Source organism: Hyperoodon ampullatus (genome assembly GCF_949752795.1).
Source record: "Hyperoodon ampullatus genome assembly, chromosome: 3".
Taxonomy (NCBI): Eukaryota; Metazoa; Chordata; class Mammalia; order Artiodactyla; family Ziphiidae; genus Hyperoodon; species Hyperoodon ampullatus.
Genome location: NC_136916.1, coordinates 168,563,328 through 168,583,497, shown reverse-complemented (window position 1 = coordinate 168,583,497; position 20,170 = coordinate 168,563,328). Strand labels below are relative to the sequence as shown.

General features: G+C 49.8%; 1 protein-coding gene across 2 annotated transcripts in view; it reads right to left on the bottom strand.

The window, feature by feature from the left end:
• Nucleotides 1-6,777: 6,777 nt before the first annotated feature.
• Nucleotides 6,778-20,170, bottom strand: part of SLC24A4 (solute carrier family 24 member 4) — a gene marked incomplete at both ends in the record, with an annotated part of 178,662 nt that continues 165,269 nt past the window's right edge. For both annotated transcript variants that reach the window (XM_079698874.1, XM_079698875.1), the window contains 5 exons: nt 6,778-6,930; nt 8,099-8,164; nt 8,596-8,708; nt 13,260-13,374; nt 17,840-18,006. In XM_079698874.1, coding sequence (XP_079555000.1) covers nt 6,778-6,930; nt 8,099-8,164; nt 8,596-8,708; nt 13,260-13,374; nt 17,840-18,006 — 614 coding nt within the window. The remainder of the gene's footprint in view (nt 6,931-8,098; nt 8,165-8,595; nt 8,709-13,259; nt 13,375-17,839; nt 18,007-20,170) is intronic.

Here is a 20,170-nt window from a genome sequence, read left to right as displayed (position 1 = left end):
TTCAATAAATGGCTGTTATTCCAATGTAAAGAATTCTTTCCAAAACTACAAATATGTATGTGTCTATTAAAACATGAACGGAGGCTCTCTATAGGGAAAGACAACTTGTATTCGTTTATTTTATTGACAGAGTACAGATTTTCATATATTGCATTACAATACTGACTTTTAGGTTTCTTATAAAGATTTAGTTCAATATTTAGTCTAGATTTTTCTTCACAATAAGAATAAACTCATGCCAGCGTTTAGTAACCAATAATATCAATTCATTCAAATTTAATGACAGTTTTATTAAACTAAGGATCTCATATCACAGAGCATTCACAGTGCAGGAGGTCACAGTTATTGAAAAAATAAATAGCAGGATAAATATATTTATTCTGTACAACTTTTCAACTCACTGCTCCTGCTTCACCTGTTAGAGAAGATGAACAAAGATGGCGGCCTTCAGCCTAGCATGCCGGAATTGTCTCACGGAGACTCAAGTGACGTGTCACAGCCTCAGAAGTTTTTGGTTTTGGTTGTTTCTAAGGGGGTTCTTTCTGGGCACGAGAGCCCTCTGGTTCTATTTACCTGCTATTTGCTGGGTCCCAGGAAGATCCCATGGCCCTGTGGAAACAGTGCCCAGTCTGCCTCTTGGGCACCTGGGCTGTGCCAGGCCTCCCCTGCCCTTCCCTTGGCAGCTCCTGCGTCTGCACATGGGCCTGGCCCCATCTGGCTGGCAGCGCTCTTCCCTTTGTATTTAGACACCCAGCAACTGGCAGCAGCTGGACAGGAGACATATACCGAGGGCACTCTACCAGGGAGCGTGTGCTCTGAATTAGACACCCAGTCTCCCAGGCCAGCAGACCCCTATGAGGCTCCCCTAGAGCTGGCCACAGAGGCTCAGCCACAGCTCTGGCCACTGGGCCCCCAAATAGCCTAGGTCCAGTCATGTGGAGGAAGTGCCAGAAAGTGTTCTATAGCTCAGAAGGGCACCTCTGGAGGTGAGGCCAGAAAATACCCTCCAGAACATTTGATTTGGAAAAACAGAGCTGCCTGGCTCACATCCCAGCCATTTTCAGTGGGAGGAAAGGCCTCGCTCCTTGGGTTGAATGGGGACTTCGTGTCCATCGGATACTCCCAAGTATCTGGGAAATTCTGGAGGTGGGAGCAGGGACAGTTCCGTTGTCGGGGATCCTCCTTCATGCACAAAGGCCGATCAGAACAAACCATGCGACTAGAAACCAAAAGCTGTACAGACTTTTTCTCCATAGTTAAAAAAACATGTTTTCCAGTGGTGGGGTGGCGAGGGTACATACTTTCTCCAGGATTAAGGGCTTTATTGGCTTCTACTGTGGATAAGTCCCAACCAACGTGTTGCATAAAAAGCAACTGCCTGAATTCTGGCAGCTGAGGGAATAGGTGTGGATATGCCTGTGTGTGTCACAGGGCTTTTAACCAAGAAGCAGCCCATCCCACGCCCATAAATCTAACGATGGAAAAGCCACACAAGCAAGGGCTTGACTTTCACATGGGTACAGTGGGCATTTCTAACTGTCAGAGCCACCTCCCATGGCCCTGGTTCTGTATCAGGGTGTTCAGGAAGCAGAAGTTTTCCCAGACTAGAAGAGGAAATGTTCTCAACCCCTGCTACAAAGTGTGCGGAGGATACGCCACCTTGATGACCAGACACTGGCACCGTAAGAGGTTATGGAAAGCCTTAGAAGCACGCAGGTAAAAGATGACACCAAGCACGCCCCTGGCCCCCAGCAGTGTGTGAGGATTTAGCAGAGACCAAGGGAACCAGGGAGCCATTTGTCATTGAAAAGTTAGAAGTTTCAAAAATCCCCATAAAATAATCAAAGCTCTAATACAACCCAGCTGGCTTCCCTGTTGTGATGGAAAAAATAGCTCCTCCTGGGTGGCAGGGTGGGCGAAAAGCACTTCATCTCCCCATTTCATGCAGGTACCATTTCCTTGAGATTGGGTAGCGTGTGACTTTGGATACTGACCCCATTGGCTAAGAGGTTTGAAGTTAAGCACATACTAAGCTAATTAGTTTTCCCTATTAAGAAGCAAATGCAACAGCCTTTAAAAAATCTGTACCATTGCGGGACTTCCCTGGTGGCGCAGTGGTTAAGAATCCACCTGCCAATGCAGGGGGTATGGGTTCGATCCCTGGTCCAGGAAGATCCCACATGCCGCGGAGCGACTATGCCTGCGAGCCACAACTACTGAGCCCATGAGCCACGACTACTGAAGCCCACGCGCCTGAGCCCGTGCTCTGCAACAAGAGAAGCCACCACAATGAGAAGCCTGCACACCGCAACGAAGACCCAATGCAGCCAAAAATACTGTTGTGGACTGTGCCCTTGGGGGAACAGGTCTCTGCAGCAAGGCAAAGGGGCCCTACACGAGCCAGGTAACAAAATCTGTGTCCCACCTGTGTCTTGCCTTGTAGGACGGGCCCGTGCAAAGACCCCCCTGTTCTACCACCCACATGACAGACATAGTGGGAGAGATTGACCCAGTGCTGAAGGGGCCCCTTCTGTATGCTTCCAGAAGGCCCTGCGAGCATCTCTGCCCTTGAAGGGCTCATGTGACCAGCTGCAGAGAGTAAGGGCTCACAGCTGGTGGGGTGCCCGGATGCTCTGGGTGAATCCACATAGAAAGGGCAGGGGCCAGGGGCAGCACATTGGGTCCAGGGATGGATGGGGGATGATGGACTTCCTGCTACCCAAGAGCTGCCCAGAGAGTGTTTTCAAAAATTTCTGGAAGTTTCTATGAGCACCACATGGTGACAAAGCTGCTGAGCTGTGGCCCATCTCAGGGGCCCTGGGCGCATCTGCTAACTGCCCCAAGGGGTGGAAGACTCACACAGAAATGATGTTCAGAGGGCATTAGAGGGACCTGGGAATATTTAAATCACAGGACTCGGGAACAACCTCCTGAAGATTTTCACCCTAACAGGCAAGTTCTTTGTTTATTCAAGCAACAAGCATTTGCTGAGAGCCTGTCACATACCTGTACAACCATCTTTTCCCGCCAGCGGAGGAACAGGGCTTAGCAGAGAAGGAAAGGGCGGCTCGTGAGAGAGGCCAAGCCCAGCCCTAAGGGCGCACTCAGCATCAGGGCGGACGGGAGCGCTCACAGGGCAGCCCAGCCCGAGCTGGAGGCTCTCTGCTTCTCTCCCGCCCAGCTCCAGACCCTGACCCCGCTAGCCCATTTCACACCTGGGGAAGGAGGCAAGGAAGTGACCCTCTCCCAGTCCATCTCGATTCTGTCCACACACGCCTTGAGGAGAGGGAGGGGCCCTAGGGCTCAGGGAGGGGAAATGCCCGGAGGAAAGAGGCTGCCCACACCCTTCCTGGATTCCCAGCCTGTTTGTGGAGTCTGGTGTTCCCTGAGGGCTGGGCTCCTGCTGATGCTACGAGGCTTGCCAATCCTCGTCCAAAGAGAAGAGGGGGCACTTTCTTCCCTTGGGACCTAGACCCTGGGCAGCCCAGAAGGGGTCTTTGGTCGGGGTCTGCAGGGCTGCCCTGGAGTGGTGGGCACGCCCATCTGGTTTCAGCTGGCTCCCCGGGGGTTATGCCTTTTCAGCTGCTTGGGTCTGTAAAAGCAGAAGATCGACGGGGAGAAGCAAGAAACAGCCCTAATAGGCGGGCGCGAGGGGTGGGGGAGCAGGTAATGAACAGGTGAAAACTCACAAGATCGGTGCACACGGAAGACAAACACGGAGGCCAGCAGCTGTGGGTTACAGGGAGGATGCGGGTGGGATGCCCCGACCTGCCCTTAACAGTAGCCTCGCACTGCAGCTGACCCAGAACCCTCCTCCAGGGCTGGGTTCCCGAGACACTGCACCCCCTTACCCCCGACCATGCCTGGGCTGGCGAAGGCAAATCCCAATCCAGAAACGGACAGGAACCACCTGCTCCTGCTGTCATAGACGCTTTCCACCTGAGTGCGGTGGGTCAATTTCTGCCCCCAATTCGAAGAGCTAAGTTTACTTTTCAAAGTGCCTATTTTTGTAGCAGAGTAACTGTACCTTTTGCTAACTAGCTTCGGGAATAAAAGAAAGGAAGTAATCCTGTGCAGTGATGAAAGCAGTATTTTAAAATGAAGGCCTAATTAATCAAGCAATTCTTTAAACTTGAGATGGAAAAATATCTAGTTAAAAAAAGAGAATTCTGCATCTACAGTGTATATATAGTTTCCTAGATACAATAAATGCATAGATCCTTTAAGGAAGTTACATGGGCACATTAAAGTCATAAGAGAATTAGCCAGGAGGACTGCTCTACATGCTAGAGACATTATTTTTTGTCTCAAACTGCAGCATATTTATAATCTCAAATGGGTTCTGCTGAGCAAGAGGTGGGTGATTAGGATGTGTTCTCTGAAAGCTACACAAGGATTCAAAGAATTGAACACCAGCAGGGATGTCATCAGGGACCATGTGGCCTATGCCTTGTTGTGGCTAAAAATATTTTTTGGTCTTTACTGGAAAATAATAGGGACACAGGATGGAGATAAATATTAGGATGTGAGCTGGAGCACTCAGATGTCAATTAGAAACTTGATGAAGTTTTGACTCAAACAATAAGGACCAACCAACCCCAAGGACAAGGACATAGCCACACTCGCCCCACCAAGGATGGCCACACACTGGACTGGCTCAGCCGGGTGGCGATCTGGAGCTTGGTCTCTGTTCTGCTACTTACTAGCCATTGACCTAGAGTCACCTGACCTCTCCAAGACTAAATTTCCTGTTAAATGGGGACGGTAATCCCTACTTACGTCACAGGGCAGTTTTGAGACTCCAAACAGAGACAGACGCAGTTTGAAACCTGGATGAGTCTGTTAGATGGAGAAGACCAGGCTGCTATTTTATGAGGGCCCAGAGCGGTCCTAAGGGCTCTGAAACCCTCTGCATCTAGACATTTATACTGATGAACCAATGGGCTCCCTGGCCTCCCACTTAGCTAATTTCTTAGGAAAATCACCCTTCTCCTCAACCAGAAGACCACTGAGTATCTAGGTAGAGAAACGAAAAGAGAAGTCTTAACTTCGTATAGCTACTAACACTGATGAGGACCCAGAAGAGAAGCCTGGTGATGGAGTTGTCATGTCTTAGGCCCGCGCTAAGGGAATTTTAGGGACACAAGCTTGAACACGTCCTCGTTCTGAAATTCAGGAGGCCCCAAAGAGCACAGCCACAAATTCCACTGCGGGTCACAACCTTTGTGTCTGAGGAGAGAATAAGCTGTTGGATTTACACTCATCACCCATGACCGATTACTGGTGAATCACTAAAAGCCTCTTTTCCTCACACCATCATGGGGCATTCCCATACAGTCCTCTGTGCAAAATAGCCCCATATTAAAAGTGCATCAAATCTGATAGACTTTTGCAATAGAAACATTCAAAAAATAAAAAAAGAACACCTCTATATAAAATGAATTGTGCTTTCTTTTTAGAAACCAGGAATGGTTTGTGTTCGTCAATCTTTTTAATATATATTTGAGAGCTATGAAGCGGGTGAAATTGTTTAATATGTTTATCTATTTTTGAATCAACCTCCCATCTTTGGCCTCTCCTGTGGAGCAAACTATAAGGTTCAACAACCTTAGCTCTAAAAAATTCCAAGTTACGGTTTGCATACTTGCCTCCAGCTCAGCAGAGAGCAACTGGTGGATTTGCAGGAAATGTCTCTTCTTGTCAGTAACCATTACTTCTGGCACACGCATTCCAGTTCAGCAGGCTATGAAATGTGTTGGGCATAGAAACAATTGGGCCTTTGAACAGGGTGGTTTTGAGCGCAGAGCATTAACAAAGAATGACAAACCCAAACTGACAGCGCGTCCCATGCCACAGGAGGTCTGGAATGAATGGCTGTAAGCGACCATCTCCACCGTGTCTCTGAGTTAGCACCCGTTTAGATGTTAGTCCTCCGCTCTTTTCTATGTTCCAAATCAAACATCTTAGTGTCAGTGCAACACGATATACATAGGATTTGTTTTCCATAAGCGTTACCTTTTTGGTCCCCATCAAGGTTCTCTGTATGGAATGCTATTTTTCAAGTATGAAGATGTATAGCGAACATTTTATTTTTAACGTTTCATGGCTCATTCTCTGAATGCATCAATGAAAGTGATAAGAATATTCACTCGTTTTCTCTCTTCTGCTGTGAACAACTGTTTCCATTCTTCCAATGTTTTCAGAAAAAGAGTTGGAGCGTTTGCCGTCACAGCCCCAAACTCCCAACAAGTTGAGTCTTGCTCCCTCCGAACCGAAGGGGCCTCCAGCAGGATTCAGAGGCTCTTAGTAGCACACGCTGCCCAAGGAACCCACACTCTCTGGCTCAGAGGGGACCCTTGAGAACAACACTTCTATTCTGCATTGCCACAGGAGACCCTCTGTTCACCGCCTGACTCATTTCCAAGGCCGCAGTGCGACAGGACAACCGGCACACAGAAGTCCTTGTGATCCAAGCGTCCAAAAGAGGAGACACATGCCATGTCCCCATGGCTGGTGGCTCAGAGGGCTGCGAAGCTGCTCAAACAGCGGCCCCTGAATCTTGCCTTTTGTGGGGCAGAACTCCCAGGAGGGGGGAGGATGCCCAGCAGCCTGGCCCGTGACCATACAAAGGCCACGATGGCTCTTCCTTCCCGTGCACGAAAGAACAGATGGTGGCTGCCGATGCAGGAGAGACTCGTGGTGGGGGAGGGGAGGAGAAGGAGGACGCCAGCGCCGGAGTGTCCAGCAGAGCTCCGGGCGGGGGGCAGTGGCTCCGCTTTAATCGCCTTCTTGGCACATCGGCAAGTTGACAAAGGTAAAGACATTAAACTCTATCATTATGGAGAAGCACAAGAAGATGGCGTAGAGAACCAGCACGTAGATCCCCAGCTTCCGGTCCAGCCTCCATTTGTTCAGATGGATGCCGAGGACCTGGAAGGAGAGAGTGTGAGTGCTGGGCTTGGGGGCAGAGAAATACTCCAAAAGGTACTTTTATTGGAAAACTACACACGAACGATGAACCCCAGAACTTTCTGCAAAAGGTGGGCAAGAGCGGAGGGGTGCTGCCGGTAGATCCTTGGTTTGATCAGAATGAGCCCTGCAGGCTTTACGCTTGTCTAATGAAAGGGTGCAGACTCCAGGCACACACAGCAGCTGGCCTCAGGCCACCGGCTCTGCCGGGACACGTACACCACTTCCTGGGGATGCACATGCCTTCCCGGGCCTTCTGTAGTGACAACCAGGGACTTTCACTGGGTCTTCCCTTTGCTTCAGAACTTGGCATCCTCAGCCTTCTTCAGCAAAACTTCCAAGGCTCCCGCTGGCCCACATCTGGCAAACTTCTGCTTGCACCACCTCTTTCTATTTTGTGTGTGTGTGTGTGTGTATGTGTGTGTGTGTGTGTGTGTGTGTGTTTGGGAGACGGGGTTGGAGCACATCCTCTCTCCATGTTCTTGCCCACCTGTCCTTTTACAACCTTCTTTCTTATCCCTGAATTGAGGCCTCCTAAGGGTTGGATCAGAGTTACCTCATCAGAGCAATGCCATGGGTCCTTAGAGACAGACCGGTGTGGATTCAAATCCCATCTTTGTCATTTCCTATCCCTGTGACCTTGGGCAAGTTACTTAACCCCCGAGCCTTGATTACTTCTGCAAGGTAGAATATCATCAGGTGCTTGTAAGGATGGAATAAAGTAAGCAGAGGTAGAGTTAGCACAGTGTGGCGCATGTGGAGTGAGGAGACCTCAGTATCACGCTGTGCCAGCCCCGAGACCTGACCATCAGGCCCCCATGTCAGCTCACATGGGCTGGGGGAGGACTTGTCTCCTACTGCACTAGTGAGAGGAGACAGACCGGGCAGCAGGAAGAGAGGAAATGTAACTCACTTCCTCTGGGGACTTCTTAGTGGCTCAGGGAAAAGCGCAGTGTTTGGTGCCAACATTCTCGGCAGAAACTGTTTCTGGGGGGTATCTGTGAATTTATATGTTTTTACTGCTTTACCCCTCACTGCCAAGGGGAAGGGGAGGGGATTCAGAGACTGTGCACAATCAGAGGAAATGATGTATGTGTGAGGCTTCTAGTTTGGAATTGCAAAAACTCACGGTGAGAGCAACGGAGCCCAGCAGCAACACCACGGAGTAGACCAGACCCCGGCTGTTGATCTTCACCTGGAGAAACAAACACACATGCCCTGAACCTCTGGGCTGTTCAGGCCCCCATCCGTTCTGGAAGCCCAGTGTGCTCGGGCTTATCCGCTCCCTTATCTGGAAGCCACAGGTGGGTGTTCACGGTGAGCACGTGGCCATGGATTCAGGTCTCTGCTCATCTGAGGAAATGAACTAGGAGGGGAGAGGCGTGCCAGTGGGCAGAGGCACGGGGCCGAAGCACCCGTGAGTGCAGGGCAAACACGGGCTGCCTCCTGCAGGCACTGCCCAGGCTGCCCGGGACGCCTTTGCACAAAGTGGCTGCCAGCGTGCCAAGGAGAAGGGGGCAGTGCATCCCCTGAAGCCCTTGGCTGGCACAGGGCCAACACCACTATCACTCCCTGTAAAGCACATGTGCCTGGCGTCATCTCACTAAGGAAGCGAGACGAACTTACCGTGGATCCATAATTAATAACCATGGTCTGCAGTCCCCACGGTATGCCGAGTCCCACGAGGATGTCAAACACGTTGCTTCCTATGGTGTTAGAGACTGCCATGTCACCAAGGCCTGCAGGGGACAATCAACATGTCAGGCATTAAGAGCAGGTCGCTGGAAACCCCTGTTCCTTCCCATTTCCATCAGTGTTATTCCTTAGAAAGGAAGTCCTTCCTCATGGACCCCACATTTCTAAAACCTTTTAATGAGGACTAAGATCTACTCCCTTCATGAAGTCTTACATGTGAGGCCTGTAGTGGGTTGAATTGTGACCCCCCTCAAGATTCACATGTTGGGGTACTAACCCCCAATACCTCAGAATGTGACCTTATCCGGAGACAGGGTCTTTCTGGGGTAATCAAGTTAAAATGAGGTCCTTAGGGTGGATCCTAATCCAATATGACTGGTGTTTTCATTAAAAGGGGATGTTAGGGCACAGGCATGCACACAGGGAGCACTCCATCTGAACATGAAGACAGCCGTCTGCAAGCCAAGGAGAGAGGCCTGGAACAGACAGAAAGAATCAACTCTTCTGACACCTTGATCTCGGACTTCTAACCTCCAAGACTGCGGGACAGTCAGTTTCTGTTTTCCTGTCTCCCAGTTTGTGGTAGTTACGGCCGACCTAGGAAACTAATCCAGAGCCCTTCATTATTCCTCCTGCCAGGGGTGTCAGCCGGTGTTTTGGAAGGACCCACTATGTGCTTCTTATTTGAGCCTCCCAGGTGCTCTGGGAGGGAAGGGGCCTCACCCTCAATGTATACTTGTGACCCAGGTGATGGCACCACGGCCTTGACCTGGATGACAGGGCATCAGGTTTTATGCCCAAGAGTGAACTCTTTCCCCCCAACCAGACTAGAAGCATCTTAGAGGTGAGGGACTGTGTCACCATCTTCCCTCTTCTGCCCCACTGTCCAGTCTCATGAAAGCCACACAGTCTTAGGAACTTAATAATGTGAGCAGTATCAAAAGTTAGTAAACAAACTTTTACAAATAAGACTCATGCGGGCTGAGCCTGTTTTCACCGGGCCCCTTAGCCCTAAATGGACACGACTGTCATAATCTGGCCACAAACAAACGTCCGTGGAATGAACAAGCCTGAAACACACATGCCTGTGCCCATAAAACTGCCTTGGTCGCTGAGAAGTTCACAGACTCAGAAGAGCATCTGGACGACTGCCTCACCTCCACCTGACTTCCTGCCCCCCTAGTATAGCCAGGCCACTTCCTCCTGCCTCCGCTGACCTCCAGGACATACTGCCTCCCTCAAGGGCCTCACAGCTCCCTCCCTCCCTGCCTGGGCACTGATCTGAGTGCCTTCAAAATCTCGGCAGCTGAGTCCTATTGGGGGGCGGTACCTCTGGGAAACCTGCCTTCCAGTCTCCCAGGATTTTGTGAAACAGGAACGAGCAGCAACCGTTTTGGACCAGCTAGTTGCCCCTGGTGAGGAGGCAGGCACTAGCCAGATGGGTCAGGAGGCACAAAGATGCCCAGGTTTGGGAGAAGAGAGAGGAGAGCTTCTCAGGTTTGACTGCCTGCTCTGTGCAGGCACTGCCCTCTGAGGAATCTTACGGCAGCGCTTCTCAAACTTCAAGAGCACACGACTCACTGGGGGTCTTGCTAAAAAGCAGACTCTGGGGGCTTCCCTGGCTGCACAGTGGTTAAGAATCCGCCTGCCAATGCAGGGGACACGGGTTCGAGCCCTGGTCCGGGAAGATCCCATATGCTCCAGAGCAACTAAGCCTGTGCGCCACACTTGTGCGCCACAACTACTGAGCCTGTGCTCTAGAGCCTGCGAGCCACAACTACTGAAGCCCGTGAGCCACAACTACTGAAGTCCGCGAGCCACAACTACTGAAGCCCACGCACCTACAGCCCGTGCTCCGCAACAAGAGAAGCCATCGCAATGAAAAGCCCGTGCACCGCAACGAAGAGCAGACTCCCCTCACCGCAACTAAAAGCCCGTTCGCAGCAACGAGGACCCAACGCAGCCAAAATTAAAATAAATTTAAAAAATAATAAAGTTATAAAAATTATTAAAAAAAAAAAGCAGACTCTGATTCAGTGGGGCTGGGATGGGGCCTGAGAGTCTGCATGTCTCTCAAGCCGATGCTGCCGGCCTGGACCACTCTCTGGGCTGTGAGCCTTCAGGGAGCCCAGGATGCAGAGCCTCTGTGTTGGAGCTCACCGCACGGCTCCTGCCTTGTGTGATGGACTCCGAACAGAGGTTTCTGTATCCTCCACCATAAAGAATCTGTCCAGGCTTTAACCTGGTCTGCTGGACACTCTGCCAATCACGTCAGCATCACCCTCACGACAACCATACACTCCCGCCCCCGCCTCACCCCTCCTGTTTCTGCGTTCTACATCTCACAGGAGCCACTCTGAGATGATGTCCCCACCTGTCCTTGTTCCTACAGAGCCCCTCTGACCTCATTGGGACCCTCCCCTCCAAGCCCTGAATCTTCTAGAATCATGACCCCCACCCCCAACCCACTAGCTTGGACTCCAAGGCCAGCTGTTTAAATGGCACATTCTTTTGCCTCCTTGACCTTCCATTGTGTCCACCCAGCCAACCCCAGCTCTGGATGAACTTGTGATCTCTCATCTGTGCTGCTGGAGCTGGTGTGACTTCAAATTCATGTCGGAATCCCACCCAAATTCATGCCAGCGAACATCGGACAGGCCCTAGGCACTCATCGGCTTTCCTTTTACTCATTGTACTGGGTTGAAGAGTGCCCCACCCTCATGTCCACCCGAAACCTGTGAATGTGACCTTATTTGCAAATAAAGTCTTTGTAGATGTGATCCAGTTAAAATGAGGTCATAGGGCTTCCCTGGTGGTGCAGTGGTTGAGAGTCTGCCTGCCAGTGCAGGGGACACGGGTTCGTGCCCCGGTCTGGGAAGTTCCCACATGCCACGGAGTGGCTGGGCCCGTGAGCCATGGCCGCTGAGCCTGTGCATCCGGAGCCTGTGCTCCGCAACGGGAGAGGCCACAACAGTGAGAGGCCCGTGTACCGCTAGCTAGCTAAACAAACAAACAAACAAATAAATAAATAAAATGAGGTCATAATGAATTAGGGTGGGACCTAATCCAATGACTGGTGTCCTTATAAGGAGGAAGTTTGGACAAACACACACAGAGGGAATTATACCACATGAAGACACAAGCAGAGACTGGACGGATGCAGCCACAAGCCAAGGATTCCTGGCAACCACCGGAAGCTGGGAGAGAACAAGGAAGGATCCTCCCTAGAACCTTCAGAGAGAGTACGGTCCTGCCAACATCTTGATTTTGGACTTTTAGCCTCCAGATCTGTGAGAGAATCCATTTCTGTTGTTTTAAGCCACCCAGTTGGGGTACTTTTGTTATGACAGCCCTGGGAAATGAATATACTCACCTCAAAGGTCACTCAATTCAATTCCAAACCCTTCAGCTGCTGTTCCCAACTGTCCCCATTCTCCACAAGGCTCCAGCCTACTGCCAAACATACCCCCACCCTTCCCTTCCCCTCAATTCGTGCTTTCTCAGGACTGACTGACCAACTAATCAACCCTTTCTTTTATCTTGAAGAAATAAAACTTCTTCTTTCCAAACCAAGTTTCTCTCTGGACACTGCTCTCCTCTCCTGTCTCCTCTGAGATTCCACTCCATTATTCGCCCATCCTGCCCCCCATACTTTCAAATTTCCATCTACAGAGGAAGATCTGTGGAGGTCCGGGCTTGGATGCTATCTCACGGGTAGAAAGGGAGCGGTAAAGGAAGGCTGGCTCTTTACAGCTCTTTTGTTCTGCCATCAAAGAGCATACTGGTGGGGCTTCCCTGGTGGCGCAGTGGTTGAGAGTCTGCCTGCCGATGCAGGGGACACGGGTTCATGCCCCGGTCCGAGAAGATCCCACATGCTGCGGAGCAGCTGGGCCCGTGAGCCATGGCCGCTGAGCTTGCGCGTCCAGAGCCTGGGCTCTGCAATAGGAGAGGCCACGGCGGTGAGGGGTCCACGTACCGCAAAAAGAAAAAAAAAAAAAAAAGAGCATACTGGTATTCCTCACCTTGCTTACCCCATGGCACTTAGCTCCAAAGAAAAATCGCCAAGCAAACCATAACATTACATAAGGTCTAGAATTCTGAAGGAGAATTGGAAAATGGCTGGAGATACAGGATGTCCCCGCTTGACTTTCCCGGGATCAGAACATTTCTCATTACTATTGCATTTGCTATAAAAAGTCTGGGCTCCAGCTCCGCTCAATCTCACATTGGTGATGCCGGAACAAGTTCATCCTTTTTTTTTTTTAATTCTTTGGCCGCGCGGCGCAGCTTGTGGGATCTCAGTTCCAGCAGTGAAAGCCTGGAACCCTAACCACTAGGCCACCAGGGAACTCCCAGAACAAGTCCATTTTTATACAACTCCACACAAATGCTTCTAGAGGTCTGGAGGAGTTGATCTTGGTAGTATTCTCTCCATGGATGGAATCTAATACATGATGCTTTCCAGTTGTCACCGTTTCCTTCATAGCAGGATGTAAGGATTGCCAGTCATGACAGCCACGAACTGCAACTCGGGCTGGGGGTAGGGGCCCGCAAGGTGATGCTGACTGCTGTCAGGGCTGAGGCGTGATCCATACCTTGTCTCGTCACAATTAAGCTGGCCATGCAGTCTGGAACGCTTGTGCCTGCTGCAAGGAAAGTAATGCCCATGATGACATCAGGGATTCCAAGGGTATATCCAATAATAGTCACCTGCAGAAGAGTGGGGGGAAATATCAACTCACAGAGGAGCACCCCTGGAAAGTGTGCTTACATCTGAGTGTTTTTAACTTATACACAGTACTGCTATATCCAACAGAAAAATCTGGAATACGGTTTTATTTTAAAACCATCTTTTGCGTGTTCTTTTCTCCAGATTATGTAATACGTGTTTACTGTTTTAAAAAGTTTAGAAAATAAAGTAAAATGAAAGTAAAAATCACCTACCATTTCTCAAGACCCTCAGACAACCACTATTAACACTTTGCATCAGCCCATGATTCTCAAATTTGAACATGTAGGGAATTCTCTGGTGAGCTGGTTAAAATAAGATTTCCAGGTCTCACCCCCAGAGTTTCTGATTCAGGAGGTCTGGGGTGAAGCCCAGGAATCTGCATTCCTAACAAGTTCCCAGGTGGTTGGGACCCTGAGGCTGCTGGTCTAGGAATCACATTTGAAAACCCCTGCTTTAGAATATACCTTGACCTTCTTTTTGGTGTGTGTATTAGACAAAAAATAAAATCAGATTATAGCACCGACCTATATTTTGCAGCTATTTATTACATGTAATAATACATCGTGAATATCTTTCCAACTCAAATACTCATCTATAACATTATTTTAAACTGATGCATGGATTCCATTGCATGGCTTTAAAGTTTTCACCAACCCGTCACTGGTGAATATGGAAGGGGTTTCTGTTTTTACTCTTACAATGTCACTGTATGGTAACAAGTAACATTTAATGAGCACCTACTGTGTACCAGGTCCTCTCCAGGTGTTTTACTTTCACAATCTCAGGTGCTCTTTATTATTCACCGCCCACTGGTGAGAGAGGCACTGTTATTATGCCCAGGGAAATGAGGATCAGAGAAGTTAAGTTACAATGCTGGTGGGCATGAAGCCGGAGAGCAGTAAAGCAGGGATCCCAGGCCAAGTCTTTCCAACTCTGAAGCCTGTGCTCCAACCTCGCCGTCATGCTGTCTTGTGTGAACTTCTCTGGGATCTCATCTTACTATATCCTTAGGATAAGTTCCAAGAAATAGAACTGTTGGATCAAAGGATTCGCAGGCTTTTAAGGATGTTGAGGCATGGTCACACAGTCCTCTAATAAATGCCTGACACTTGGGAGGTGGTTGGGCCCTGAGCAGCAGCCAGATGGAAAGCCCTAGAAAGTACCTGGACAACCCCATTCAAAATGCCCATTAGTCCTGGCTCACCTCCCCATCTAGAAAACGGGAACAGTGGCATCTCTTAGGGTTGTTCGCATCTTGGCTGATGGCTCCAATCCCAGCAAATGGTTGGGTGACTTAGGATAAGCTGGTTTGCTTCTCTGAGCCTCAGCTCCCTCATCTGTAAAATGGACTTTTAAATGAGGATTAAGTGAGAAAATATGAGGTGACAGTGCCTGGTCTGTGCAAGACATTCATAGATGTATGTTTCCTTTCTCTTTCTATCACTCGTCTTGCATTCTATGGGGGCAGAGAAAATGAGGGTGATCAGACCCAGATGAAGTGTGCTTTCTAAGGGCAAAGTTCAGCCCTGGAATGTAGTCAGAGCTCATTGACTAAAATGATACCCCTCCTAGGACAAAGCTTTGCAGATGGGTTTGAAGATGCTCTACCCTCAAAACAGTGCTCAGCTCAGCATCACCAGGTGTGGAGCAGAGAACACACTGACTGGCCTGCCCTGGGCTGTGAAAGAAGAGAGACACTGAGGACACCAAAACCACACAGCTGATCGATCCATCAATGCTTAACCCATGCTGGCCGTGAAGGAGGTCTCCACAAGACTGGCCGGGCTGTGGTTGACATGTTTTCAATGGGTGATGCCAGATGTCATAAGTACAGGAGATTGGGTTATCTGGCAATACTGGGGATGCTTCCTTTTTTTTTTTTTTTTTTCTTAAATTACTGAACTACATGGCTAAGAAGCCGGAGGCTGGAAGGACAGAAGGAAGGTTTTGTGTGTGTGCACACACTCTCCAAGTGCTCAGGACCAGAGATGCTACGTGAGTGTGGCTTTGCCTTGGACTCCAGCCCTGGGCTCTCTGAGCCCTCCTGATGCTTGGGCTTCAGAAAGGGAAGCAGAGGCGAGTCCAGAGCTGGGCTGACCATCTGCCTGACCTTGTGGAAGTCACGCCTCCTCTTTGGTTTTCACCTCCCCAGCTGGGCAAAGGTGCTGGACAGGATGACCCATTTTGGAGCTCTCTCCCTTTTGACACTGACACTCAAGAATGGTTTTCCGCAAAGTGTTGGGGGTGAGAGATGTGAAGGGTGGCTGGGGAAGGGTGTGGGCGGGTGAGACGTCACTGCTCCCTGGCGCCCCCATCAGGACATGAGGAAAGTAAGAGCATGGCCCCCAGGCAGGCACATCTTTCTTCGGTAGAAATCAGGCTAGTGTGGTACTGTTGTCTTTGCCATTTTCTACTGTGGAGGCCATTCAATCACCTCAAACTGAGGCTAGCTGAAGTTCAAAACCGCAGGTAAGAGTGCCCCAGCAAGGTGGTTCCTGTATCTCCCGCCAAGCCACTGCCAAGAGTCTGCTTTAAGAAGTGAGAGTGGGGTTTGTAAGTCCAGGTTGGGGGGATGGGAGTGTTATTAAATGTCCCACCTCACTGCTAATGAGTGGAACTGATTTCCTAAGACTGTTGTTTTCATTAATTAGAGAAGAAACAGATTTCAAACATTCATTAATTTGATCTTCCCTAATTCTCACACCCACTCAAATGTCATGAAATACTTTTTTCACTAGCAATGTCGTTTGGGGAATGCACTTTAGTAAGAGAAATCGCTGGACCCTTTTATCAAATGTAAAGAGGGGCTGACCTTTAAGCCTATTCAGAAAAATTTAAGTTTGCAAATTCAGTTCATTTTGAGGCCAGTTTTCATTATGTCTGATTGCCATCCTTTTCTGGGGGGTTTGGATGGTAGCTATTTCCAACTTTTCTTCCTAAACACACGCACACGCACACGCACACACACGCACACACACACGTGCACACATACACACATGCGCACACGCACGCACACACACCAGCATCTAAGGGGATTTAAACCTCTATCTGAACAAGCGTGGAAAGTGTTGGCTGCATCTCATGGTGAATATGGCTGATATTTACAGTTATGATCAATTTGCTGTGCTGCAAGCTCAGACCTGATGCCTGAACAGAGACCTTTCATTCTCCCAATAACCAGTCCATTTCGTAGAGGGGGCGACCATGGCTCATGGAAGCTGAGTCACCTACACAGGTTTCACGGCTCACAGGGGGAGATCCATTCCCATGTGACCCCACAGCTCTTCTTTCCCCACCAAACTGCTTCCCTGGGGTTAAGGGAAAGGGGACCCCTGTGTCTCTGAAACCAAGACCACCTTGGCCTGTGTGTTAGGTGTGAGGGGACATCAGGTGTTAGGACGAGAGTGAAGGGGCTACGTGCATATACCACTGAGGCGTGCGTGGCTGACAGGTGCGCTTCCCAACAGAAAGGCAGAGGTCCTGTACCTATTTCTCTCCTTGTTCCCGGGCTCCTCCGGTGAGGGGAGGGGAGGGGAAGAGGAGGGACCCCACAGGGTGATGCAGAGCGAGGCGGAAGGGGCTCCTGCTTGGCGCTGCCCAGCCAGCGAAAGGTTTTTACAGGGAGCCGTCACGTGTGGCCAGACCAGCTACGTCAAAGCCTCTCTGCCTGAAAATCTTTACTTCAAACGGCACATGAAGATTCCAGTAACAAACTGAGAGGCCGTTCAGGAGAGTGGTTGAGATCCTGGACTCCGGAGACCAATATCTGGGTTCTAACCCCAACTCTAGAACTTACTAGCTGTGTGACTCATTGTGCAATAGTTGCTAATTGTGTAACTAATTGGGCAAATGACTGAGTCTCTAGGCCTGAGTTTGCTCATCTGTAAAACTGGCATAATAAAACGGCTTGCCCCATCGGGTTGTCATGAGGACTAGAAGCGTCTACGTAAAGTTTATATCTGTGCCTGGACAGAGAAAGGGGAGAGGAGCATCCCTTGGCAGGGGGCATGGAAAGGGCTGCCTTGTGTTTGTCTCCCATTGACTCCAGTCTCCATCACATTCCCCTTTGGATACTGAAAAGGAAGGGAGCCTAGTGATTAGCCCTCCAGAGCTTCTTACAGAGACTCCCCACCACCCCCATATTCCTCTTCCATCACACCAGGGCGGCGTGTCCCAGGCTGTTCGTGTGAAGGTTCGTCTGCCTCCTATGGCCACCACGGACCATGCTGTGTCCATCTGGGTATCTCTGATGCACAGCACAGCACCACGCACTTCTGCTGAAACCCCTTCCTACTGAGAAATAAGCCAAGGTCTGTTAAGGTGGGCGACTTGCCGAAGGTGGCACAGCGGCGTCTGAGCGTGCTCTTGACACCAGCTCTCCCACCGCCGGCAGGTGCCAGGCAGGAGCTGTCCGTACGGTCCACCCCCACTTCTGCCACTCACCAGCCACACCATCAGGTAGGAGAAGACAGCGATCCACAGCGTGGCAAGGATGAAGGTGAGCATGAAGAACTTCTCCCAGCGGGGCTTGCTGCAGTTGGGGATGGTGACGCACAGGAGGAAGATGAGTGGCCAGGTCAACACCCACTTGGCTTTGTCCCCTCTTGCCTCTGCAGAGGGTTGGGGCGGAGCCAGAAGGGAGGAGGAGAGAAACACACACTGGGTTACACACCCGCCAGTCTACCCGTCGGTTTATTTTTTCAAGCCAAACGAGAATGCTACGAATGTGACTCCTAGCAACGGGCTTCACAGAACCACACACCTTCATACTGTCAACCTGGAAGCGATTTTAGCATGACAGTTAAGTGTTTGTTGATTGAATAACCTCTGTCAGTCCAAATCCTTTATTTGACAAGATGAGGAAAGTGAGACCCAGAGCTGAAACAGATTTGCACAGGGCAGCTGGAATGGGGATGCGGAATACACGGCTAGGCTTCGGAGTCAGACCTGGGCTGGAATTCAAATGACCTTGAGCAATCCTCTCAACTCCACTTCCTCCTCTGACAATAACAGCTGTAAGTAACAACAGCACAATAGTTGATGCAGGGAATAGTTGCTTTGTGTAGCAGGCATAGTGCTAAGCATTTTGCATCTTAGTAGTTTCTTCACCTGTTAAATGGGAACATTATCTCTTTATTGGTTCTTGCAAAAATGACATGATACAATGCACATAAAACAGCCAGCGCAAAGAGCCTGGCACAGCAGGTGCTCTGGAACTCTCAGCTCCTTTGCTCCAAGGTCACATAGCCAGTGGCAGATGCAAGACTAAAATGTGGTATCCTGCTGGCAGGCATGACCCTGCTGGCCCCTACCAAGGGAATCCGCAAACAATTCAACAGAGGAGAAGTGGCCTCAAAAGCCACTGAGTGCAAGCATAGTGTCCTTAATAAGCCACTGGGTATTTTGAGCACATGCAAGCTCAAAATAGGCTGTGGGTGATGCCAATGAAATGGTGGAGGAAGGACCTCTGAAAATTCTCTCCTCCATAAAAGCAATGAGAACACTAGCAAAAATGGTCAGTCAACTTGTTTTATTTTATTTATTTATTTTAAAATTTATTTATTTTATTTATTCTTGGCTGCATTGGGTCTTTGTTGCTGTGCATGGGCTTTCTCTATTTGCAGTGAGCGGGGGCTACTCTTCATTGCGGTGCACGGGCTTCTCATTGCAGTGGCTTCTCTTGTTGCAGAGCATGGGCTCTAGGCGCGTGGGCTTCAGTAGGTGTGGCACGTGGGCTCAGTAGTTGTGGCTCGTGGGCTCTAGAGCGCAAGCTCAGTAGTTGTGGCGCATGGGCTTCAGTAGTTGTGGCACGCGGGCTTCAGTAGTTGTGGCTCACGGGCTCTAGAGCGCAGGCTCAGTAGTTGCAGCACAAGGGCTTAGTTGCTCCGCAGCAAGTGGGGTCTTCCTGGACCAGGGCTCGAACCCGTGTCCCCTGCATTGGCAGGCGGATTCTTAACCACTGAGCCACCAGGAAAGTCCCTCAACTTGTTTTAGGACTCTGGAAATTAACCAAAGCCTTGTGGCAATCCAGGAAGTATTTATTTAAGAAAATCGGCTGGGTATTAGTAAGAACAGTGAACTTTATATAGAATTTTAACTTGCCCTGTTTTCATTCCCTTTCATCAGCTTTGGAGTAGCTTTGAAAAACCAGTAGCCTGGCATCCACCAGAAAGGGTAGGACAGGATTAGAGCTCCTTCCAAGTCCATTCTCAGAGGACTGGCATTATCTGACCTGTCTGCTGGTTTCCTGGAAGACCCCACTTTCAAGGCTGTCTTTATTTTACCTGAATCAGAGCTCACCCAGTATGAAGAGCCTTTTCCTTGAGGGCATTTGTTGAAAACAGTCAGGGGCACTTGTGGAAAACTGTCCAGCCTGAGGTGGTGGACAACAGATGGACAAACAATAGGTTAATGAAAAAGCTTAAAAGGAAAAGCTGGTAATGAGATATCCATAGAGGGCCTGGAAAAGTTCCCACATAGTTCTGGGAATCTGAAAGTCCATGAGCATGCATAGGGCTGTTCCCAGGGTTATTTTCAGGCTCAGGAAAGACTTGAGAACGTCCTAAGCTTTCACTTCTGCCTACAACTGCGACTCTGAGAAAACAAGAAGTAAAGGCCAAGGTGGAGTTGTAAACTGCCTGCCTGGGTGTTAAAGGCGTGCCCCCAAACACACACAGAGCCCATCAGCAAAGACTGGGAGACTTGTTTCGACCCAGGCATCTAAAGAAATCTCTGTGCAATCATTAGATGACCTTAGGCCAACCTCACAGATAT